General features: G+C 37.0%; 1 protein-coding gene across 1 annotated transcript in view; it reads left to right on the forward strand.

Annotated features, from left to right (window-relative positions):
• Positions 1 to 27,409, forward strand: part of LOC148829206 (proline-rich protein 5-like) — a 106,035-nt gene that overhangs the window by 31,287 nt on the left and 47,339 nt on the right. The window contains exons 4-5 of the mRNA XM_088923144.1: positions 17,729 to 17,777; positions 17,978 to 18,035. Of these exons, the coding sequence (XP_088779270.1) occupies positions 17,729 to 17,777; positions 17,978 to 18,035 (107 nt within the window). The remainder of the gene's footprint in view (positions 1 to 17,728; positions 17,778 to 17,977; positions 18,036 to 27,409) is intronic.

Raw genomic sequence — 27,409 nt, forward strand, 5'->3', positions numbered from 1 at the left:
GGTGTCAAGATTTGTCTGCATCTTGATAGATACGTTTTTCCTTCTATACTCTGCGATTCAATTCAATTTATTTTTATATAGGGCCTTTCACAACAAGGTTGCCCCAAGGCAGTTAACAAAGCTGTGTGACAATACTTAAGATTACAATGCAGAAAGAGAAAAAGCCAGAAGACAAGCCTACTGTAAGCAGAAAAAAGGTCAACTGGCTGCCCAACCCCTCTGGGCATAGTAACATTACACAATTTAAAAAAATGTATTAAATGTGGAGTATTAAGTCTTCCATCATGTGTGCCAGTACTCCATGCAGATCTCTGTAGACCAGCAAATCCTCCTAAACGATAGCTGTATTCACGATGTCCCTCTTGGATCCATGACAGTGATGCAGCATCCAACTCAGATGGTGCCCAGCTCGGCAAATTTGACTGGTGACAGTGACGAAGCAGTACAGATATTAGATATTTGAACATAGTGAAAATGATTAGTTATATAGGAGGTAAACCACTTAAGGACGGTTCCACGTAGGCCAACCTCAGACTCAAGCCTTTGTAACAAAATACAATGGTCAACTGTGTCAGCAGCAGCACTAAGATCTACAGTAAGAGTACAAGCACTGTTGCATTCCCGGCATCAGTTGATAACAGAATATAATTTACAACTCTTGTTAACGCAGTGTCAGTGCTGTGGCCTGGGTGGAAACCAGATTGGAATTTCTCAAGTGTATTGAGTCCAGATACAATTGAAGTTGAGCCACAACTCTCAAGAATTTTAGATAGAAATGGGATGTGTGAGACAGGCCTGCAGTTGTTAAGAACTTGTGGATCCAAATTTGGCTTCTTAAGGAGAGGTCTAACAACTGCTACCTTAAATTGATCAGATACAACGCCAGATGCAAGAGACATGTTCATCATACTAATTATAGCTCCTGCCAGTACTTCAAGGGAATCTTTAACTAGTTGAGTGGGGATGGGATCTAGCGGACAGGTGGTTGATTTTTTCTTAATAATTAATTTCTTGAGTTCTTGTTCATTAACTTGAAAAACACTGAAATGGTGCGCACATTGTTTTTGTACTAGACTTCTTGGTAGCCTCTTGGATTGTTAAAGTTAATGTTGTTAATTTTATTTTTAAAGAAGTCCATGAAAATGTCACTACTAAAGTTAACTGGTACTGTTAAACCTGCCTTATTTGTTAGATTAGCTATTGTCCTAAATAGGTAGCGAGGTTTATTTTTATTGCTTTCTGTAAGTTCAGAGTAGTAGGCTAAACGAGCTCTATATAGGGCTTTCTTATATTGTTGCAGGCTATCAGTCCATGCCGACTGGAATACTTGCAAACCAGTAGACCTCCATTTGCTCTCTAGTTTGCGGCACTCCTGTTTAAGAGATTGTGTGTGATCATTAAACCATGGAGAGTGTCTAGTGGTTTTGACGACCTTAGTCTTTAATGGGGCTATTTTACCGAGGGTCTGTCTGACCACTGTATTATAGTTGTGTGTGATTTTGTCAACATTAGTACTAGAGATGAAGTTAGCATTATTCATCATGTCCATAAATATTAAAGAAGTACCCCCAGCGATGTGCCGTGTCGTAATAATCTTCTCCTTGACAACAATCTTCTCCTTGACTACAGAGGGCAGTCGAATCTCAAAAGTAATTAAAAAGTGGTCAGAAAAAGAGTTATCCATGGGATGGACTGACATATGATGAATATCAGTTCTATGAGTGATAATTGAGTCTAGTGTATGATTGTACACGTGTGTTGGTCCTGTTATATGCTGAGTATGCTGTCCTGTTATATGCTTCAGCTAGAAATTATGCATATGATCCTGGGGGTCTGTATACTTAAAGAATATAAGTGGATGATTCGGATGCTATTTTAAGAAGCATTGTCTCAAATGTTTGAAAGTCATTTATAGTTTTTAATTAAATTTTAGAGACTCGCTGAAGATGGCTGCTAGGCCGCCGCCACTTCCTGAACAACTGGCTTTCTGTAAAAAAGCATAGCCATTAGGTGAGGCTTCAACTAAAGGAATAGTGTCAGTGGGTCTAAGCCAGGTTTCTGCTAGTAGGCACAGGTCAGAGTTGGTGTCAAGCACCATATCATTAACCAGAACTGATTTGGTGCCTAATGAGCGAACATTTAACAGTGAGCGTTTTATAGTAGTTTCATGTTGTAATTGATTTAAGCATACCAGTGGAATGGAGATTAAATTATCAGGACAAGGGCCCCTAAAGGAACGTCTGATTTCTAGTCTAGGTCTAGTGAATAGTTGCTATACTCTATTAACAATCATTTCTGGTTCTGAATAGTTATGTGATTTATGGGATGCCGTGTGGTAGAGAACCAGGGTTGGCACAAGAGGTGAACTAAAGGTTGGAGTAGAGACGGCACGCGATTTAAGATCACCAGGCTGAGGCAATTTGTCTTCTATATTTTGGGATAGAATTGATGATCCCCAACCGTCTGGGCCCAATTATGGCCAGCCACCATATCACCCTGCAACTCGCAACTGGCAACCCACTGAAGCTAAGCAGGTGTGAGCCTGGTCAGTACCTGGATGGGAGACCTCCTGGGAAAAACTAAGGTTGCTGCTGGAAGAGGTGTTAGTGGGGCCAGCAGGGGGCGCTCACCCTGCGGTCTGTGTGGGTCCTAATGCCCCAGTATAGTGACGGGGACACTATACTGTAAACAAGCGCCGTCTTTTGGATGAGACGTAAAACCAAGGTCCTGACTCTCTGTGGTCATTAAAAATCCCAGGGCGTTTCTCGAAAAGAGTAGGGGTGTAACCCCGGTGTCCTGGCCAAAGTTCCCATTGGCCCTTACCAGTCATGGCCTCCTAATAATCCCCATCTATGAATTGGCTTCATTACTCTGCTCTCCTCCCCACTGATAGCTGATGTCTGGTGCACTATGGCAGCCGTCGCATCATCCAGGTGGATGCTGCACATTGGTGGTGGTGGAGGGGAGTCCCCATTACCTGTAAAGTGCTTTGAGTGGAGTGTCCAGAAAAGCGCTATATAAGTGTAAGCAATTATTATTATTATTATAATTATTGATAAAGTTTATTCTGTTGGATGCACACCAAGTCTCTAACCAGCGGTTTTCAGAGTATAGCCTACTATAGTTATGCCCCCTCTGTAAGGGACCAGACACAATTAAATTCCAACATTTTCTTTGTGCTCTTGTGCACATAGAAATTAAGTTACTCTTGAATTGTTGGTACTTTATATCATTAGTTCCAGCGTGAACAACCAAGGTGGATAATTCATTGCTGGAACATGTGTCTAGTTTCACCTCAATGTCAGAAACTCTGGCCCCAGGGAGGCATTTTTCAGTTCCTTATCCACGCTGCTGAGAGCAGAGAACCCGCAGAGTTGGATTGGTGACTGGTGTGCAGGAGCTTTTAGACCCCCGTCTGACCATGACCCAGGACTCACGTGTGGTTGCTGCTGGTGCCGCCACGGCTGGAGACAGCTGTGCTGGGAGAACACGAATTCTGTCCTCCAACTCTACTATAACTAAAGATTTCTGGCATTTAAAATTATCTACATTGTTGGTGGAACAGTCTACGCTGTACATGCCGCAGAACACGCAAAACACAGGGGTGCTCCTGGTGGAAGACATAATCAAGACTCACCCAATTGAGTCGTGCAATGGATAGCTTAAGAATATTGATAGGTGAAAAGATGCGATAAAACCACTAGGAAAAAACACTGGGAACCAGTGGGAACTGTGACAATAGTCTGGTATATCTTAAATCTCTAAAATGGAAGTAAACAATTTCAGTTGAAATGATTATTACAGATCTTATATGGGAGAACTGGCAATAGTTGGTTAAGGAGTCAATCAAATATTGTGCAATTATATTGTTTAGTCAAAATAAATTCTTGAATAAAATAGGGAAATCTAAGTCTAGGAAAATGTGGCCTAAACAGACATTTTAATGGAGATATTGGGAAATGTTAAGAAGACAATTCAAAGGACAATTTGAAGGACCAGAACTCTCCAAAGATTGTGTTAAAAGACCCAGAACAGAGGAAAACTTTAAACATTCTAATACTATACTCATAAAAGAAATGTAAAATCAGAGTTAATGAGTTAGTTTGAGACTGAGATAAAGGTTAAATACTAGAAACATGCTAAAATAATGTCACAGATTTTTTTACAATGCTGGTAACATGCCCCATGAAACTGAAAGTGATGAACATGCCAATAACATACTCCATGTTATAGAATAAGCTCCAAGTGTCTTAGTAAATTTTAACAGTAGGGTACCACAGGGCAGTGGCACAGTGGTTAGCATTGCTGCTTCACAACACTGGGGTCCTGGGGTGCTATCTGGATGATGTTTGTATGTCCTCACAATGTTTGTGTGGGTTTCTAGTGGGTGCTCTGGTATCCTCCCACAGTCCTAAAACATACTGTTGGATTGGACTGTAGTTCTGGGAAAATTGGCCCTGGGCGTGAGTGTGTGCGTGTCTGTCTGTCTCCCCTGCGATGGTCTGGTGTACCCAGCCTTGTGACCATTTCTTGAGAAGATAGACTCCATCTAAGAATACTTAAAAACAATTTTGTTTTTAAGAAATAGTCAAGATGGAATTGGAAAGGGAAGGTTCTGTTTAACTTCTTAGAATTTTTTCAACAAGAAACAAGGATAGTAGTTCAAATTTAAGCATAGATAGATATTTTATTGATCCCGTGAGGGAAATTGCAGAAAGCATACAACATCATGTATTTATACTGTATTTCCTGAAGACTTTTGTCATGGCCCAACTTAAAAAGGTGATTGCCCAATTAAAAGAAAAGGTTATGCATTCAATAGATCAAGAACAGGAAATGGCACATAATCTTAAGGGGCACAGCAATGATCATACAAAGGAAGTGGTGAACATAGAAATAACAGAAAGGGAGTTACAATAAGACTTAGGCAAAGTCTCTGATTGGGCAGGCACAGAGCAAAAGTTATCATCAATAAGTACAAAGTCATTTTCATTTTTCTCAAAGCCAAAGATAATTTTCAGGACAAATCTTGCTCCCTAAGATGTAATAATACCTTGGAGCTATCAAACTGATTTTGTATTTTGATGATACAGTATTTGCAGAATTTAAGGGAAGCTAGAGAAAATCTGTTTGGGAAGTATTATTTAGATTTCTTACCATTTGTATTCAAGTTGTTTACAATACTGCAAAACGAAGAACAAACAAAACCTACTAAAGCATAAAGCAGAAATCTCTGTTGGTGTATAAGGCTGAATAGTATTTACTGCTTAATCTTCAAATAAAGCAGTGCTAGCATTTGATAAGTATAATAGGTTTGCTTATATGAGGTGTTGGCATAGTCTTTATTTTGCAATGAACAAACATCAGTTCAGTACAGTTATCTACAGTTCAAATAGATTACTACATTTCTTTCACTTGGTCTACTAGAGCCAGGCAAACAAAGGTCTGCCTGTGATAAAGGGGCTAACATAATGGGATCAGAACCAACAGGTTGTCAACATACTGTGAAGGCAAAGAGGAAAGAATTTATGGTAAAAATTGTGTTTTTGAAAACATTAGCTATACTGCTACTCATATGGAATGGTATAAGCCTTGACCTGAAAAAATGTGTTATTTATGTTCAGTGAATGGATATAAATACAATATTTTGTAAAACAAGTGTTGTGAAGAAGCTTCCCTTGGGTTTACTTTAAAATACACCTAATTATGAGACCAATCCATCTATTCATCCATTTTCAATCTACTTTGTCCAGTACAGGGTCACAGGGGAGCCAGAGCCAATTGGCAAACAGTGGGGACAAGGCAGGACATACCCTAGAGCAGGGGTTCTTAACATTTTTGAGACTGCAACCCTTTTTTGCAGGTTAAAAATATTTTGCAACCCCCCCCGCATAACACACACACAGATTAAAAAATCGTCACGTTGCATAAATTTTAAGCCTACTCACTTATAATAAGAATAATTTTTATTTATATAGCACCTTTCAAACAAAGTTTTGCAGCTCAAAGTGCTTGTTACAAAATAAGTTAAAACTTTAAGCAACAACAACAAATTAAAAGAACCATGCACAAACAATACAAATAGCACTGAAATTATATAAGAAAAATCAAGTAAAAGCAAGATTAAAAAAATAAGTTTTGAGCTGCCATTTAAAAATATCCACAGAGCCAACATTTCTAATATTTTTAGGAATACTATTCCACAGTTTGGGTGCGTAGCAGCAAAAGACTGCCTCTCCAGTCATCCTATGCTTAATTTTTGGAATAATCTTCCAATAATCGAAAAGTCGTGTGCTTGTTGCAGTAGCCTTGATGGAATTTACAGTATGAACAGCTTCATCCATTACTTGTTTGAGTTCGGGGGGTATTTTCTTAGCCATGAGGGCTTGTCTATAAATCATACAATGTGTCCACAAAGCGAACGGAGCAACGGCCTGTACTATCGTGACTAGCCCACTGTGTTTTCCAGTTATAGCTCGAACACCATCTGAGCAGATTCCAACAGGCTTGTTCCAGTCAATTTCATGCTCACATACATATATGTCCAGTAAAACGAAAAGTTGATCGCCAGTGGCACACTTTGGAAGAGGACGACAGAACAAAAAATCCTGATTAATTTCTCCCTCTTCAACAAAACTGGCGTAAACAAGCATTTGTGCATCTGCAGAGACATCAGTGGTCTCGTCAAGTTGTAAAGAAAACTACACACTAGATTTTATCTTGGCGATCACCTGCTCTTCCACATCTCTTGCCATACGCCCAATGTGGTTAGACACGGTATAATTTGACACTGGTATCAATGCTAGCTGCTCTGCAGCGCTTTTTCAATCATGTGTGGGAATTGTTTCTTTAGCGCACGGTAAGAAAAAAGTCTCACCTAACGTGTGGGGCTTCCCAGTTTTGGCAATCCAGTTAGCTATGGCGAAAGACACCTGAAGTGGCTTCTGGTTCACAGTGGTGGCTCTTTGGACGGTAGATCGTTGGCCTCTTGGCTCCTGTAGCTTTCGTTAAAAAAACTCAACAGGTTTATACTGCAAGATCAAGTGTCTGGTCTGCAAGTGGCGTAGCAGTTTTGGAGGGCTTGAGGCTTTCCTTAGCCAACACTTCGCTACAAAGCACACATAGCGGTCGTGCATCCTCTCCATTACTTGTCTGTGTAAATCCGAACTTTGGGTACTTTTTCTCATATTTTCTCATTTTCTTCGTTTTTTTCTGTTCTGAGTTTTCTGCTGTGCATTTCTCTACATTATTTTTAGCTCCCACTCTTCCAATGCCACCTATTAAAAAATGCTCCATTGCTGGGCTAATCACGAGTACTTCACCTTGCACAAAAAAAGTGCTACAAATATAAATGCAGTCGTGGCCCACCCAATAGTAATTAATGTAGCGCCCTCACCATGCACACCACAGAGCAGGCTGGGAGTTGTAGCTGGGGGATGGTCTGTGGGCTCACAGAGTGACCACTTAGTCACCTTGCTAATGTAAATACTCTTAACCAGTGCAGGTGTATATAATAGTTAATTGTTTACCTCTGTTTTTGTCCTTTGATGTGTAACCACTTTGAACCGGCTTACCACCCTAGTGTGTGTGCTAACCTTTGGTTGATCCTGTCTCTCTTGCCTATTGTACAACCCTTCTGGAACTACGTGACCCCCAGGTTAAGAACCCCAGCCCTAGAGGCTCACTAGTCCATTGCGGCCATTATCAATCCCATTGTCAGGCCTTTGTAATCTGATCGCATTGCATTAGTGCCTTACTGACCTTGCCTAGCATGTTTAGCCCTTGTTAGCAACTCCTGCATTGTTGTGTTGTTTAATTTTATCAGTATGGTTTTACTAGCAGAGTACTTAACTAGGTAAATTATATAGTCATTATATGTTTGGGCAGATGGAACCTGTAGACAGATTAATTTGCTGGGTTTGGAGCTTACCCGAGACAGCAGAAGAAGAGAAAAAAACAACATCCACACCCAAGCTATCCATTTATAGGATAAGAACATAAAGAACCTTCTCTGTCACAAACATTTGCACTTACAGACGCCCACACAAACAAGTAACTGGAGTGCATACGGTAGTCAAGCCTAGAAGACACTAGTATATTGTTCACAATTTTCACATGAGTAGTGTAATATTTAAAACAATGGCAAAATGCTGTACCACTGTTCACATTAATTTAAGAAGTTTTGTGTCCTGGAGTTTATATGTCACATCCTTTCTTTAATGTTTGGTGTTATTGTTTACTGTATTTTTCATATTCAATAGATTTTGAGCCTGCATAATTATTTGTTTAAATTAAAAGAACTACCTCCAGTTTTACATGTTTTCAGTCCATAACATATAAAATAAGCCTTTTATTGGTTCATGGATACAATTACATTTCTTGTCATTTTGTTATAATTACAGATGCAGCCATTCAAAGTGCGCGTTACAGACACGTACCGCAGGTGGCGTCGCGCAGTGTGACGCAAGATGACGCGTGGCACCGCAGTACGTGATTGGTTGACCAACAGGGGCACTCGTGGTCCGTTGGTCTGTCGTAGAAAGACTTACAGTAAACGTCTTTGCTGTGCCCGTTGTAGATATTGAATTTTACCACTGAAGGGAAATCTTAGTAGCTGAGCATACAAAGAATAGGAGCATACTGTAACGCGTGTGAAGGCCATAAACGATATTAATTTTGGAACATAAACATACAGTATATAGCTGGTCTTGGTACTTTAAAGAAAAAAATACACACCAGTATTCCATTTCTCCCTAAACATTTTAAGCTTCGAAGTCTTTAACTAAAGTGATACCGGAGTCAACAAGCATACTTTTAGAATTTGATTAATAGGGAATAGAATATGGAATCGCGTATCTAAAGAATTTAATAACGGTATGATTATATTCGTGTACTGCGACAGGGCTGTGTAGGGCTGTTTCGCCTCCCTGTTCATGTGAGTTGTCCTTTACCCTACTGGTCTACGTGCTTGACTAACAACTCGCAGGTTGTGTGTTCAAATCCAGCTGGTGCTGGACTTTTCTTTTAACAAACATTTCTTCGAAAAAATAGAATAGCGATATTATGGACAATCAATTGACTTTTATATTTCAAAATATCACAACATGATCGATTCTAAGTCATTTTTGATAACAATCAACAAACAAACATTTCTTTGAAAAAATGAGACGTTTCCCTTGGTCAGAGATATAAATATATAATATATAAATAAATTAAATTTAACTAGCATGTGAAATAGCGTGTGAAAAAGTGGTAGTTTTAAGCTTTTCTGCTAATATAATATGGAATCGCGTATCTAAAGAATTTAATAACGATATGATTATATTCGTGTACTGCGACAGGGCTGTGTAGGGCTGTTTCGCCTCCCTGTTCATGCGAGTTGTCCTGTAGCCTACTGGTCTACGTGCCTGGCTAACAACTCGCAGGTTGTGTGTTCAAATCCAGCTGGTGCTGGACTTTTCTTTTAACAAACATTTCTTCGAAAAAATAGAATAGCGATATTATGGACAATCAATTGACTTTTATATTTCAAAATATCGCAACATGATCGATTCTAAGTCATTTTTGATAACAATGAATAGTCACCTTCTTCCCTTCTGACAACGGTCCCTGCTTCTGCTTCCTGCTTCTATTGTGTGTGTGTGCAACAGAGTAAATTTTTATAGGAGAAATGGAGGCTGGACAGTATGCGTTACAATATAAACATTTATATTGATTTAAATCGTGTTCTGATTTAAATCGCAAACGCGTGTTTAATTATATGTGTTTTTTAATCATAATCAGGCTAATGCAACATAAATTGATACAGTATCTTTGTCTTCTAAGTATCTTAATAAACTTTCAGCATAGCTTTCTACCCGTTAAGATTTATATTTCTTGGGATTTTGGGATCAAACGTGGAAGGATTAGATTGTAATCGTTTTTATCTGTCAAATACGTGATTGTATTTCTGAATTTTATGTGACACCTACAGTAGTTCACTGCTTTAAATACATCAAATTAAGAAAGTTATGTGTAGCACTTTAGATCTTTTTTCTGAACCAGGGAAAATCTGATCATGTTTCTCTATAACAATAATAAAAAACTTTATTTTACATATCACCTTTAAAAGTGGTAGTACCTTTTTTAGTACTATATTTTTGTATTATATTCCCTATTAATCAAACTCTAAGAGTATGTATCGGCTTGTCAGTCAGGTCTTTTTTCTCTATTTGAATTGTCGTTTACACCTCGCACGACTTTAAAAGCTAGCAAGACAGGTTTCGATTCACATTAGCTGGCGAGCCCTGTTAACAAAAAAACTAATAATAATGTAACATGCCACTGTTTGTTCATGAACAAAGTTATACTGAGATTTCCTTAGATACGCGATTAAAAAATAAACGTTTCATATGTTGCTGTTGTGAATGCCTGTGGAGTGTATCTTATTAAGCTCTAAATTGCATTTTGAGCGGTTTTTGACTTTTTTTAAATTGCATTTTGGGCGCGGACAGCACATACAAGGGTTAATGAACTGCGCCAAGAAATTTAAAATAGTATTCTTTAGGTGCGAGGGTAGGAGTGGACCGCAGCAGGCATAATCAGCAAACCAGGATAGTTTTGTGGTGTTTGTTTAGATGAAACGTTCCTAAAATGTATAACGTAACAAAATTAAAGACGATTAAAATCTGTAATCTTTCCACTTGTACTGTGAGTCATCGGAAAGTTTCGGCTTTGTGTAAGGATGGTATCAAAAAGCAATCTTAAGTGGTGAGAAAGCTGTGCTCAATGTATTTAAGGGACTTAAAAGTAAAAGGAGATGCTTCATATTGCTTGACTAATTTTAAAAACTAAGTTATAAATGCAGACGCTCCCTCGGTGACGCGCCGGGTGTAACTATCAAAATATACATTCCCAACACTAATTGTACCCATTTGTCATGCAAATAAAACACCTTGAATTGAATTGAATTGAGGGAGAGAGGGGGGGAGGGGGAGAGAGACAGCCAGGACTCAAGGCAAATAAGATACACTCCACAGGCATTCACAACAGCAACATATGAAACGTTTGCACGTATAGTTAAGTTATTACTTGGTTTTCAAAGTGCAATGAAATACAATATTGTTGTTGTTGCTGTTCTTGTTGTCTTTATCCTGTAAAGCGTTTTGAGAAGCCACCTTTAAAGGCGATATATACTGTAAAAGCGCTGATTCTTATGGAATGTGTTCCGCCGGGGATTCAAATTTTTATTTATTTATTTTTTAATCGTGTATCTAAGGAAGTCTCAGTATAACTTTGTTCATGAACAAACAGTGGCATGTTACATTATTATTAGTTTTTTTGTTAACAAGGCTCGCCAGCTAATGTGAATCGAAACCTGTCTTGCTAGCTTTTAAAGTCGTGCGAGGTGTAAACGACAATTCAAATAGAGAAAAAAGACCTGATTGACAAGATTAAATTAATGCAGATCAGTAAATCAAGGGACAAAACAACTATTGTTGGTGTGTGTGTCTCTCTCTGCTGGTTGTCCCTCTCAGTCTCTGCTGAATGAATAAAAGAATTTTATTGAAAACGCGTTTGCGATTGTCTGGTATTTACTTTGGTCCCTTTTAACTGTTTTTCAATCTACTGTATTGCTTTGAGATGCCACTTTTAAAGGCGATATGTAAAATAAAGTTTTTTATTATTGTTATAGAGAAACATGATCAGATTTTCCCTGGTTCAGAAAAAAGATCTAAGGTGCTACACATAACTTTCTTAATTCGATGTATTTAAAGCAGTGAACTACTGTAGGTGTCACATAAAATGCAGAAATACAATCACGTATTTGACAGATAAAAACGATTACAATCTAATCCTTCCACGTTTGATCCCAAAATCCCAAGAAATATAAATCTTAACGGGTAGAAAGCTATGCTGAAAGTTTATTAAGATACTTAGAAGACAAAGATACTGTATCAATTTATGTTGCATTAGCCTGATTATGATTAAAAAACACATATAATTAAACACGCGTTTGCGATTTAAATCAGAACACGATTTAAATCAATATAAATGTTTATATTGTAACGCATACTGTCCAGCCTCCATTTCTCCTATAAAAATTTACTCTGTTGCACACACACACACAATAGAAGCAGGAAGCAGAAGCAGGGACCGTTGTCAGAAGGGAAGAAGGTGACTATTCATTGTTATCAAAAATGACTTAGAATCGATCATGTTGCGATATTTTGAAATATAAAAGTCAATTGATTGTCCATAATATCGCTATTCTATTTTTTCGAAGAAATGTTTGTTAAAAGAAAAGTCCAGCACCAGCTGGATTTGAACACACAACCTGCGAGTTGTTAGCCAGGCACGTAGACCAGTAGGCTACAGGACAACTCACGTGAACAGGGAGGCGAAACAGCCCTACACAGCCCTGTCGCAGTACACGAATATAATCATATCGTTATTAAATTCTTTAGATACGCGATTCCATATTATATTAGCAGAAAAGCTTAAAACTACCACTTTTTCACACGCTATTTCACATGCTAGTTAAATACTTCGATGCTTAAAATCGTTAGGGAGAAATGGAATACCGGTGTGTATTTTTCCTTTAAAGTACCGATTCCTGGAATCTGACTGGCTGACACCCTTCTGAAGTGGTTCCATAAAATCTGGTATACGGAAAAGAAAGCGTTGATAAATACAAGTGTCTTTTAATACACTCTTTGCTGTGCTCTTGAGAATCCTTGTGATATTTTGAGCTCTAGTTGAATGATAAGTTTCGCATTTTAAATCATTTTTGTAGTTAGAAATTATGAAACGCCCTGTTAAAAGCAAGGAAGTTTTTATGCCCGTTGAAGTAAAACAAAATGCCTGACAAAGTATGGCTTGGACAGATTCCAAGTGCTTGTACAAATGTGCTAAAGAAATTATACTTTGAGTATACAGCTTGTCCAAAGTCATCCATTATTAATACTATTAGTAATATCTTCGGTAAAGGCTTTGATGCATAAATATTTCTGATAAAGGTAGGTTGTGTACTTTTGTCCAACTGAGCAATCTTGCTTTCATCAAATATACCAACATTTTAATGACTGATGATTAACATGCTGTAATACACAGTTCAAAATTAAAGGCTCAAATGCTGTACATGAGAGGTTAAGCTCCCCCTGGCGGTTTTACAAGGTGACGCCGGATAGTTTCCGGCAGAGCGTCAAAAGACGCGCGATTAACCGCGTGACACCGCGTGATACCGCGACACGCCCACCGGGGTATGCCGCGAAATACCTCACCCATTTTGAATGGCTGCATCTGTATTATGCTTATTTTAATCAGTTTAACAAATGGGAACTCACAGCTTTTTCATGGAACGGACACCAAATGAAGAGAAACATGGGTCTTCTTTCAGTTGTAAAAAATACTGTAGCTTGTTTAGTTATTTCTATAATTATATCTATGTAACATTCCTGTATATTCAATATAATTTTCCCCAACATTTTTCTTTTAAATGGAACATAGATGAAAAATATAAAATTATTTTACAGTATTTTAAACAAACTAAAATGCAAGTATAAATTTTACCTAAGTATATTTATTTCATTTATAATTGCAAAATAATTATATAGAGTAATGTTTTTAAATTGAATAATACATATTAATTAAATGGCTAAAAATGCATTTTAGGAACAAAATAAATATTGACCTAGATTATGTTCTGCAATCATTCATTGCAACTCCAGTATGTTAGTCAGCAAATGCAGAATTCACCATCTGGTTTTGACTAGTCCTTTAACTACAGAGGATCATAATTCCCACACATTTGTAGACATTTTGCCAGTTGCCACCAGGATTGGTTGGCTATGTTGGCCAGAATACAGATCCAGCCATTCAAAATGTGCAGAGTATGTTAAAACGCAGTAGGTGTGGCGCATTTTACCGCATCATACCACATGCAAATTAAATTATGATAATAGTATCTGGAAGCACCTTGTAAAACTGCCAGGTGGAGCTAATAAAGCTTAACATCTCATGTGCATCATTTGAGTTGTCGCCAGAAAACACCCGGTTTCGAATCCCGGTCACTGCTTAGGGACAGTCTTTTTCCAATTAAGAATTTAAGTTGTGTACTCTTTAAGCTTTTAATAATTTTAAACTGTGTATTACAGCATGTTAATCATTAAACATTAAAAAGTCGGTATATTTTATAAAAGCAAGATTGCTCAATTGGACAAAAGTACACAACTTTCCTCTTTATCATAAATAATTTAATTATTCATACATATTTTGTGCATCGAATTCTTTTACTTGGTAACTTAGTGGGTTCTGGTTTTAACGTGCTTGTTCTAACATTATTAAGCTTATATTGTGTACTTCATAAAAAGTTATATCGTTTATCCTTTTCTAAGAATACGTAGTAAGAACACCACTTGCTGTTATTGTAAAAAGATAAATGTTGTAGTGATTTAACATCACTACATAAATTAAGTAATGGATAAATTAAGTGATGGTTTTGTGATTAAGGAGTTCTTCGTGAAATTCTTTAAGTTAAACAAAGGAGGGAAGAGGGTTATTTTTTACAGTTGGCACTCCCTCCGAGATTCTGACTGATTTAATTCCCCTCATTTAGCTGAAATGGATAAAGAAATCATGCATTAGTTATATGTATTGGAAGGTGCTGTTTTATTAACAGACACTCCGACTCAAACCTGTATTGTACAGTGATATAGACGTGGGTAATGTCATCTCCATTAAACAATGTGCTTATCGCGCAAATCCTGCTAAACTAGAAATTAGACACAAGAAGAATATTATTTGACAATGTTGTGTGGCTCTGGTGGAATTTCTCTGTAAACTGAAGAGTTATAGAGGAGACACATTGTGTATCGCCTCTTTTTATACTTTTAAGAACATTCCAATGTTAATGCGACACAGAAGACATTATTAATAACCTTTTAAATCTGAAGCTGTAAACTCTACTTCACACCTGCATGTCAAGATCATGGTTTCAAAATAAAACAAACATCAGACCTTAGATTGGATAAGAACGTCATGATTTCCCTTAAGTTGTAAAATTCCATATAGATATATTCAATATTAAGAGGATTAAAACATGCAAAGTAAAGAGATTAAATGATTAAATAGTTTCACTAACAACCGATGCACCAAGAGTGCCCATCGGTCATTTTGGCCAGTCAATCAACTGTAGATAATATCGCGCGGCACGGGGTTGTACCGTGCATTTTGAATGGCTGCATCTGTATGTGTCGAATATTTACAGTAAACATTGTACTGTATAAACAGTATGTTGTAAAATATTTAGCAATTTCCTTATTTGTTGCATTAGTGTTTATTAGCATTGTTATAGATTGAGAGTACTGATGACAAAGAGCATGTTAATTACTGCTTTAAAGACATACGTATATACTTGCAGACAATATACTTTTACAAAATTAATATATTAATTAGATTAAAAAATGGATAATGGATGATTACCTTAAATGATCACTCAGATGGTTCTATGCCTGTTGAAATGGATAAAACCTCATAGTCAAAATTTTATTTTTTTTATTTTTTCCAGTGTCACTGTAAAATTCAGTTGAATTTTGAGTGTTTTATGGCTTTTTACAGAACAAAAACAAATTTAAACCAATGTAAATCTCACAAGTTGCAGTAATCGAGAAACATTAATAGATAAATAAGATTAATTGCTTACAGTTACAGTGGTGTGAAAAAGTGTTTGCCCCCTTCCTGATTTCTTATTTTTTTTGCATGTTTGTCACACTGAAATGTTTCAGATCATCAAACAAATTGAAATATTAGACAAAGATAAAACAAGTAAACACAAAATGCAGTTTTTAAATGAAGGTTTTTATTATTAAAGGAAAAAAAAATCCAAACCTACATGGCTCTGTGTGAAAAAGTGATTGCCCCCTAAACCTAATAACTGGTTGGGCCACCCTTAGCAGCAACAACTGCAATCAAGCGTTTACGATAACTGGCAATGAGTCTTTTACAGCGCTGTGGAGAAATTTTGGCCCACTCATCTTTGCAGAATTGTTGTAATTCAGCCACATTGGAGGGTTTTCGAGCCTTAACCGCTTTTTTAAGGTCATGCCACAACATCTCAATCGGATTCAGGTCAGGACTTTGACTAGGCCACTCCAAAGTCTTTATTTTGTTTTTCTTAAGCCAGTGGTTCTCAAACTGTTCCATGTTTTCGCCATTTGTGGATAATGGCTCTCACTGTGGTTCGCTGGAGTCCCAAAGCTTTAGAAATGGCTTTATAACCTTTTCCAGACTGTTAAATGTCAATTACTCTGTTTCTCATTTGTTCCTGAATTTCTTTGGATCGCAGCATGGGACTCCCCTCCATCACCACCTGGATGATGTGACAGCAGCCATAGTGCCTCACCATACACCAGCTATCAGTGGGGAGGAGAACAGAGTGATGAAGCCAATTTATAGATAGGGATTATTAGGAGGCCTTGATTGGTAAAGTCCAATGGATGTTTGGCCAGGATGCCGGGGTAACACCCCTACTCTTTTTAAGAAATGCCCTGGGATTTTTTTTAATGACCACAGAGAGACAGGACCTCAGATTCATGTCTTATCCAAAGGATGGATCTTTTTACAGTATACTGACCCCTATAAGTCCCACTAACACCTCTTCTAGCAGCAACCTTAGCTTTCCCAGGAGGTCTCACATCCAGCTACTAGCCAGGCTCACACCTGCTTAGCTTAGATTTATTTTAGCTTATTCTTAAATAACAGAAAATGTCCAAAAACAGATGTATTTGTGTTAGTTTTATGGAATGTTATTTTTGTTGTAAAGTCTGGCCATATTATCCGAACATAAATACAATAACTTGAATTATTGCTCTTCAGTCTTTCAAGCTGTCCTGCTGTGGTATGTTTCATTTTGCATCTAAAACCCAGAGAGTAAAACTCATTTGGTTTGAATGTGCAAGACGAGAGTAAGCCATCTTATGCAAATAACAGAGAGAACACAATAAATGTTGATACTGTCTCCCTGAGATGATTTGTGGGATTTATATACTCACTACATAACAGGTGAATCTGCGTTTTGAGTTACAGATGTTATATCTAGTCTCACATGAACTATTTGGGCTATTTATTTGATGAAGATTATAATGTTTTTATCCTTATGTAAAGAACATAAATATGCATGTCAAAAACACACAAAGATTAATCCAGCATTAATAAAATATTCTGCAACCAGTATTCACATTTCTGTGTTCATCTGTTGCATTCAAGTAACTCCTCATCTGTGTGGTGCTAGGGCTGACTCTTCAGTTTACTGTGTTTTATTTCCAACAGCTATAGTATAGTATAGTGTATAGTGAAAATCTGGAATATATCAAGTTTGTAATAGACATTATGACAAGTATATTTTCTAAAAATATCTTTGTTCACTGTCCTAATTTGATTACACGTCCTATCAGACTTGTGGCCTGTTCAATTTGGCTTTTTTTCTGTAACTACACTACCTGATAGGATCTAGATCATAATGTATGTTGAACTTTTGCTGCACAGAAAAATAAATATATCTTTCGAAGCCTGCACTTGGGTTGTTAAACACTCTCAAGATTGAAATATTTGCATAGCTTCTAAATGCATTAAAGGATTATTATTAGAAACATTATTATCCTTTCTTATATTGTAATGTTTTGACTTTACCATTTTTCTTCAAAAGTATTTAAATAATTGTTAATGCACCACACTTTTTAATGTTTTTCAGGCGGTTGTTAAAAACAGAACTGGGATCATTTTTCACTGAATACCTCCAGGTAAATAACAATTTTTTTAGAACCTAAATTGTGGTTAGAACAATTATTGTAAAATAAAAGAAATCTTAATTTAAAAAGTAATTGGTATACATTTTAAAATGATTTTCTGAAAGTGTAAATATTAATAGTGAAGTACACAGTTCACTAATGTACTGTACATGTAATTCATTTAAGCTGTTTCTTTCTACATTTCTCTTCAGAATCAGTTGCTTACAAAAGGCATGGTTATATTAAGGGACAAAATAAGGTTCTATGAAGGTAGGTGCAAAAGTTTTTTATTAATTAATTCAGTTTTCAGTCTCATCACTTTAGAAATGCTACATCTACACTACACTATTAAATAATTCACAGTAAAGATGTAAACAAAGACGAATATCTGATATTTTAATAAGTACAATAATAATTGCTGTAACAAATCATATATTCCTTTAATACTTCATTATGTATTTTCTTGTTTATTTGCTTAATGGGAGCCCTCATCCTGTTCTTCAGGACTTGTGTTTAGTCTGTGAGGTTTATATTGAATGGAGCTGGAACACTTTGGCTTTGGGCATCCATAACAATAAACAAAAGCTGATATTGCTTTTCTCACATTTCTAAAAACAGTTACGGCACTGAAGAAAGAAAAAAACTAAAAAAATCTTGCATCTTTGAAAAAATATAGAATTATTTTCCCAAATACTGGTGTGAAATGTGGCTTAGTAAATCATCACAAAATTTTTCTTAGAATCATTCTTAAAATACTCATAGATCACACTTCTTTTGCAGAAATTACTACATTTATTATTACTAATTTACTTGCCTGATGTTTTTATCCAAAGCAGCTTACATTTGCACCCATTTATACAGCTGAGTGTTTTACTTTAGTAATCTGGGTGAAGTACCTTTAAGGGTAGTAAGGACACAATAGCAGTATCAACTGGAATGTGAGCCCACAACCTTTCAGCTAAGAATCCAGAACCCTAACCACTGCTCTGCACTATTGTCACATTTGTTCTTGAGGCTGGGTTGTATTTTACTAGTATTAGTACAAAAACACATTGTTGGGGTTCCTGTAAATTAGTTCTTGGGCTTTTAGGTAATTGTCAGTTCAATGGGGCAGGGTTGTAGTAACCACTGGTTGTAGGGCTGGAAAGCCAAAGGCTTTGCAGAGCCTTTTAAATCTTTATGTTTTACAAATGCAAATGTATAGGCTTTGTAATGTTGGATACATAATATGGGTCCAACCCAAAATGCAGATCATTTGAAGTGTCTGGTTCCCATTTACAGTTGTTTTTTTTCCTTCTTGGTCTTTAATAATAAGCTACTGATGAATGTTCTGAAACAGATCAAGAATGGTCATTTACAAAAGGATTTTTCATTTACACAATCCTCTTGTGGTTGATTGTGGGGTCAATTAGGTATTGTGAAGTCCTTCTATAATGCCTTGTGAGGCATTAAATATGGGCTATTCTTGAATATTTTAATTTTAAGGTACTTCCCTCCACAAAAAGATCTTATTCAGAAGAACACGGTGGCCAAGACCAACTGTGACCAAAATATCTCAAATGATATGAGAACAAATGGGGTAAAAAAAAAGTTTCCTATTCCAGTGCTTCAGACTCTTCTATTGTTAGAGTTGCTCTGTGACATTAAACATCCTGTATGTAATCTGTTGTTTCTTGAAGACCCAGTAATTAAACTTTTTTCATTTTTTTCAATATCCTAAATTGAAAGTTTAGCAGGTACATTCATTTGCAAACAATTTGCTAATCTGTATTTTTACTGAGGTTTAGATTAAAGTGAGGCAATCTAGTGACGCATTTTAAATTTTCTGTAGGTGGGTGGGTGATATTTAAGTTGCAGTATTATTTTAGTTACTGGATGAGTTTTCCTTGAGTTAACTGCAAGACCAGATTATTTGAAATTACTTTTTATTGTGAATGACTTTTTATGCACTAGGAGCTCTATTAACCACGATGCAGTATTTATTTCTTGATGCTGACTTTATTAAAGATATGGCTTTCAGGTTCAGGTTTTATCATGGTTTTTAGGTCACCATACCTAATGGGACAACCTTTAACTCACATCACATTTTCTACACACGTCATACTGTTCACAACATATGTAGGTGGACGTGTAAAACTGATATTAGTAATCTACAGTCCACAAAAACTCAATGAAACCTCACTTGTTTTCAGAAATTAGACTTGCAGAGATGTGCATGAGTTTCTGAATTCTGACTACAGGTTCAGATAATAGACAAATCAGATTCCCAGCTTTTTAAAATTACTTTTTTATTCTATTGCCTGTTTACTCAATGAGTTTTGGATATCATGTATTAAGAGGTGTCTTTTTATGCATGTGGTTTCTTGGGGAGCCTCCTGCATGAATGCAGCATGCATTTTTTTGCATATTGTGTTCTGGCATGGCAAACCACATCACCTATGACGAGTTACCTAATCTGCAAAGTGCTTTTTGTTTTTATCTAAGAAAGTATCTACTTAGAACTAATTTAGTATTGCATGCACAAATTAATAATTGAAGTCATTGTGGGTTTCATTTATCTTAAACTTGTAGCGACCTTTATCTTCTTTCATCTTTAACAAAAATATGGACATAGCTTTGCAGATATGTACAAATTTACAGTACATTTCACTCACCATATGTTCACTTTTGTTTTATTGCAAAATGGATTGCTCAGCTTTGGTAAAAGGTTTTATAATTTGAAATGTGGCATTGGGAAACTTTTCATTTGCATGACCAACAGGTATTTTTATGTCGAGAGATATAAACTGCTTACAAAAGGAAATGTGTAACAGGGCTCATAGACTAAGCCAGTTAGTTACAGAAGTGACATAGCCCTCTTCTGAAAATCTAGGCAGTGTAAAACTCATGCTTAGAACCCAAATCCCAGCACAGGCAAAGATATCTGTGTTCATTCCAAACATGGAATGGCAAGGTGGTGGATTGTTGAGGTGATTCCCTATGGTATTGAAGTATATTTAATAAATGCATTTACACAGATTGTAAATCTGTGCTGAGTCTCAAAAATGGTTTTCTTCAGTCCAATTTGGTGTTTGAAATTGCCTTTGAATCACTACAAAATGAGTGGCGATGATACATGAGCAAGACCAAGATTGTTAGTGATGTTAGTGATCAAGTACTAGTGTCATTAAAAATAATGACCGCGGGCACTTTTCCTTCCCCCCGGTGTGACATGACAATGCAGGAAACAGGCTTTTTTATTATTAAGTTTTAAAGGCAGACACTCTCAGTGCCATAAACACTGCATGCTGCAGAACGGTCTCCCTACGGCGACGCCTCTTCTCTGACTGAACTCAGTGGGCTGTACGCTATTTTCTCAGCTACCTGCTAAATTGCTTCACACCATGGGAAGACAGGAGAATGTGATTGTACTGTATCTGTACAAAATGTGTGTTGTGGTTAGAAAATTAAAGTGTTTAAAATGTTTAATTAAAAAGTTGATAAAAATTACAGCTTACACAAAGATTCTAAGCTGATCACAAGGAAAATCACCCATTTTTGTGGATTTTGTGTTTTTAACTAAACCTGTTTTGTATGGGTTTTAAAATCATGCAATGTCTGTTTTAGGCAAACACTTTATTTTTACTTATTTTTTATTTTCTTTAAAATTAAAAGAATCGATTGCCCATCGTGCCACACAATATTAAGTTATATTTTTATGTTTTTTAGAGGCTTCAGAAGGCTTCAACTGATGCATAAAAAATATAGTATAATGCCTTCGCGTGTTATGAAGTCACTTGCACCTGGGATTCACTTTATTCAGACTAAGGTCTCTAAAAATGCAACCAGGTACTAGATATTGTTTAAATAAAAGCTGTGACATTTTTCACAGTTTGCGATCTTTAAACCTGTAGGTTGCAGGCTCTGTGTCATTTGTTCACAAAGTTATTGACATCTGAAACATCGTGTCTCATAAATAGGAATTTTAATAAGCGAAGCTTATGAAAACCAAAGAAAAAAAGTGACTCTGAAAAAGATACAAGAAGCTTGAAATTATTATTATTAAATTAATACTGTTAATGATGAGCAGATACATTATTATAGTTTCAGTGGTATTTTTAATACTGCTTTGTTATTCTCGATTCTAATTACAATATATACGATTTTGTTTTAAGGCTTGAGGCGTCTGTTAAATTGCCCCACTGAATAAAGTGGGGCACTGAATAAACTGTGCCCGTTTAAGTGTTTTGGATTAAACCAGTTGAACAGTTGACAGTATTTATGTTTATTTATTTTATTTTTAATATAACTTAAAGACTTTGATGCTTAAAATGTTTATGAAGAAAGTGGAATACTGGTGTGTATTTTTTATTTAAACTACCAATACCAGCCATATACAGTTTACATAATATGTTTATATTCCTGTGCCTTTCACATGCTCATAAAAGAGATTGATTTAGGAACATAAACATATTACCGTATGCAAACTGTACTGTATACAGTATGTATATGTATATTTAATGTCTTAACTGTGCCCGTTTAAGTGTTTTGAATTAAACCAGTTGAACAGTTGACAGTATTTATGTTTATTTATTTTATTTTTAATATAACTTAAAGACTTTGATGCTTAAAATGTTTATGAAGAAAGTGGAATACTGGTGTGTATTTTTTATTTAAACTACCAATACCAGCCATATACAGTTTACATAATATGTTTATATTCCTAAATTAATTTTGTTTATGACCTTTAGACACGTTATGCTCCTCTTCTTTTTATGCGCAGCTACCAAAATTTCCCTTTAGTTTTAAAATTCCGTATTAATATTCAATATTAAGCGGATTTAAACATGCACAGTAAAAATTAAATAAAGCAATCATTTCACTAACAACCAATGCACCACGAGTGCCGCCTGTCAGTCATTTTGGCCTTCCAATCACGTACTGCGGTATAATGTGCTAAACTGTAGATAATTTCTCGCGGTACGGGGTTTTACCGTGCATTTTGAATGGCTGCATCTGTTTATCAAAAATAATCTTTAAGCTATTGAACTGAAGCAAGAGGCTGCAGGCACGTTTGAATGTATATGTGTTAAACTGAAATATGCAATTTCAGAGGGCTTATCAATAGTTGTATGAGTTAGCCCACCTAAAGCAGATATGGCATATATGATGAGATAAGAAAGGTATGTAGCAAAGGTTACATTACATTGCTTGGAGATTTCAATTTTCCAAACATAAATTGGAATATTGTTATGAGAATACAGAAGCTGAAATTGTGATGGATGAAATTGTTAATGATTACTTCTTCAAAAGGTTTGTAAAAACACCAGCTAGGCAAGTTGCTTTTATTGAATTAATCTTTTCAAACAACCAGGATATAATTTAAGTGAAAAAAATGTGATAAAACCAAAGGAATATGTGACCATAAAATGTTATCTTTTTCTGTGTCATTTAAAACTCAAAAACATGAGTAAAAAAACAAATCATTTTAGAAAAACAGACAAACTGAAAAACTTCCTATGAAGGAAGAAGACAGAGATACAGATGCAGCCATTCAAAATGCGCGGGCGATACCGCATTATTTTGCGGTACGCTGTACGCAGTCTACCGCAAGCTACCGGTAAATACCGCGAGTTACCATAAATTCTCCTATAATACGACAAGCAAAATAATAGTATCCGGAATTTCCGCAAGGTGGAGCTAATAAAGCTCAACCTCTCATGTTTGAGCTGTGGCCATCAAAGTCTTTAACGAAGATATTACTAATAGTATTAATAATGAATGACCTTGGACAAGCTGTAAGTGTAAACTCAAAGTATTGCCCTGGTCAACATTCTTTTTTTCATTGACCGTCTTTGTAAAAGTAACACCACAGCATTTCGCAATCACGCATTTGTTTCCAATCATGCAAAGTACAGTGATTCACCATGCCTTTCACATGCTCATAAAAGAGATTGATTTAGGAACATAAACATATTACCGTATGCAAACTGTACTGTATACAGTATGTATATGTATATTTAATGTCTTAACTGTGCCCGTTTAAGTATTGAATATTCATATCTAATTTTACCACTGAAGGGAAATCTTAGTAGCTGAGCATAAAAAGAATAGGAGCATACTGCAACGCGTGTGAAGGCCATAAACGATATTAATTTTGGAACATAAACATACAGTATATGGCTGGTCTCGGTACTTTAAAGAAAACATACACGAAACATGGTTTCATTATGACCAGAATCGGTCTTGAGATATTTTTAACTTGATTTACAGTATTTGAGAGGTATGTCTTAACACCGATACTACAGTGCTTAAGTACTGCTCACGTATATGTTTCTAGGTTTATATTATGCATTTCATACGGTCAAATTACTTTTGAGCAACTAATAAGAAGCGCGAAACGGTATGCGTTTTAGTTTCATTTTGTGCTGGGACCCGTGGATTGATTAGAGATATCAAGTACATACAAGTCATTTTTTAAATGTTGTAGTTCGTCTTGAAAAAATGTTACGAGTACATCATCTATCAACAATTACACAGGTTCTGTTTCCATATTGCGGATTTTGGTTACGTAATATTATTTTCTAGATTTCACGTTGTGAATATATGATTTGGGCAAACAGAGCCGCAAAGAAGTACATTATGGGTTGTTGTTTTTTTTTTGCAGTTTTATCTAGAACAAGCGATGCTTAAACCTTTGTCTGATTCTTGTGAAACTATCCACACGACAGTTACAGTACCTAGGAGTTGACTTCAGTGATGTCACTGATGGGATGTTTCTAAAAATCCATCCTCTGTAAAACGTCTTCTCTAGTTGTCCTGCATATGTATTCGCTAATGAAGCTGTGTGTTCTGAGCCTGGATCTCTACATTTCTGTATGAACCAGCTTAGAGGGCTAAAGACAGCTTGTGTTTAAATTGAGTGTAAGGCAATTTATGCTTCTAAAGTCATGGTCAGCATTTATTATTGTACTGTGCTGTAAACTTGTTCTGTGCCAAGTCACATTATTTTATAGCGTTTTTATAGCGTTATCAAATCTGGTGGCGCTGTGTTAGTTTCCTGACTCCCATGTCACATGGTCTGTGATTGAAACCTGTAATACCGGTTTAATTCGTCACAGCCAGCACTCCGGTTGTAAAGTAGAAGCAGGCGAGATTTCCAGCGAAAAACACCTCCCCCTTCTTCAGGTGTGAGGGTCTTCTGCTCAGAATGAAACGCTAAAATGTAATGTAGGCTCTGAATGGGTTCAATTATGATTTGGGCTTGATTAAGGTCGCTGCCTTTCATCTAAAACCCTACTTGAATCCTTCTAAACTAAAAATCAGTGTTAGTGAGTTCTAAATAAAGAGGTATCCAGGTAACAGTGAAACGGGCGGACAGTCTGGGGAGATCGCCCGTTTTCCATGTAATAGTTCCCTGGTTCCGCACCCCTTGGTGTTTCTCTCGCTCTCTCTCGGGTCACCTGATCATTAGCTCTTTGTGTGCTTTGTGTATATTCTAATGGTAGTGGGGGCAGGGTGTGTGGGAACAGGTTTGGTTGAAATTGCATTGGAGATCTATGTTCTTCACACCTGAAACATTTTCTCTGAAAGCATTTTCTTCGCAGTTTAACCGATCTTGTTACAGCATGTTACAGTTTACTATTATTAACCATATTAATTTTAAGTGCTTAATGTAAAATCTTGTAAAAATATATTTTCATTGTTCAAATATACATTAAGTCTGACTATCATATAATAAGTTAAATACAAAACTAAAGAAAAAATAGGGTTAAATATAATTCAAAATATTTTGCTAACAATGTTAACTGTTTATGAATAATAAAATGTATTAACTAAGGAGTAGGATGGCACAGTTGTTAGTATGTTTTTTGTTTTGTTTCTTTTTCATAAATACAACAGTAGTACCTGATGTCTCAGTGGCTTTCAAAATTAAATTATGCATGCAAACCTGTGAACTAGAAAGATAACTAAGATATCCATCCATTATATTCCATAATATCCATGAAATATATGGCGCTAAAATATGTGTGACGCAGTGGTGGCCTGACACGGTGAGGTGCCCTGGCAGCTGTATGATGCAGTGGTGGCCTGGCACGGTGAGGTGCGCTTGCAGCTATGTGACGCAGTGGTGGCCTGACACGGTGAGGTGCCCTGGCAGCTGTATGATGCAGTGGTGGCCTGGCACGGTGAGGTGGCGCTGTGAAAGCACTCACCGCGCCAGGCCACCACTGCGTCACACCACACAGCTGCCAGCGCACTTCACCGTGCCAGGCCACCACTGGGTCACACCACACAGCTGCCAGCGCACTTCACCGTGCCAGGCCACCACTGCGTCACACCACACAGCTGCCAGCGCACTTCACCGTGCCAGGCCACCACTGCGTCACACCACACAGCTGCCAGCGCACCTCACGGTGCCAGGCCACCACTGCATCACCCACCTGCCAGCGCACCTCACCGTGCCCGGCCACCACTGCATCACACAGCTGCCAGCGCACTTCACCGTGCCAGGCCACAACTGCGCCACACCACACAGCTGTCAGCGCACCTCACCATGCCAGGCCACCACTGCATCACACAGCTGCCAGCGCACCTCACCGTGCCAGGCCACCACTGCGTCACAACACACAGCTGCCAGTGCACCTCTACATACCCGACCACCACTGCATCACACAGCTGCCAGCGCACCTCACCGTGCCAGGCCACCACTGCATCACATAGCTGCAAGCGCACCTCACCGTGCCAGGCCACCACTGCATCATACAGCTGCCAGGGCACCTCACCGTGTCAGGCCACCACTGCGTAACACCACATAGCTGCCAGCGCACCTCACCATGCCAGGCCATCACTGAGTCAGAGATTAAATAAAACCTCACTCGCACCAAACAAATTTATATTTCTAAATATCACAACATGATCGAATTTAAGTCATTTTAATAACAATGAATAGTCACCTAGGCGTTACAATATAAACATTTATATTGATTTAAATAACGTTTTGATTTAAATCGCAAATGCGGGTTTAAATATATGTGTTTTTTTATTCACAATCAGACAAATGCAACATAAATTGATATCTTTGTCTTCTAAGTATCTTAATAAACTTTCAGCATAGCTTTCTCCCCGTTTAGATTTATTTTGGGATCAAACGTGGAAAGATTAGATTGTAATCGTTTTTATTTTTTAAATACATTTTAGAAAAGTGTAATCTATACTAAAAAGCTGTACACCACCAGCTCTAAAGATACATATTGTAATACTTTCGGGTTCGGATAGGACAGACACAAGAACTCAGACTTGCGGAGTTAAAGCAAGTTAAAGCCTTGATTTTATATATCACCTTTAAAAGTGGCATCTCAAAGCAAAGTAAATACCCAACACTGATTGTACCCATCTGTCATGCTAATAAAGCAGCTTGAATTGAATTGAGAGGGGGGGGGGGGGTATATTTGCTTTGTGTATAAAGTACATTTTGAATGTTTTCACAGCCTTCACTTTGTCGTTTTTATGCCATTTTTTGACCACGCACGAATATTCCTATGTCCGTATCTTCGCAAGGGAATCAGTGCGAATTTTAATACTAATTAAATGACCGCGGGCACTTTCCACCCCCTCTACATTCTCAGAGTAGAACAGACTAACCTTCTAATGAAAGACGGTCC

This window comes from Atractosteus spatula, chromosome 8 (assembly GCF_055471065.1).
Source record: "Atractosteus spatula isolate fAtrSpa1 chromosome 8, fAtrSpa1.hap1, whole genome shotgun sequence".
NCBI classification, from domain to species: Eukaryota; Metazoa; Chordata; class Actinopteri; order Semionotiformes; family Lepisosteidae; genus Atractosteus; species Atractosteus spatula.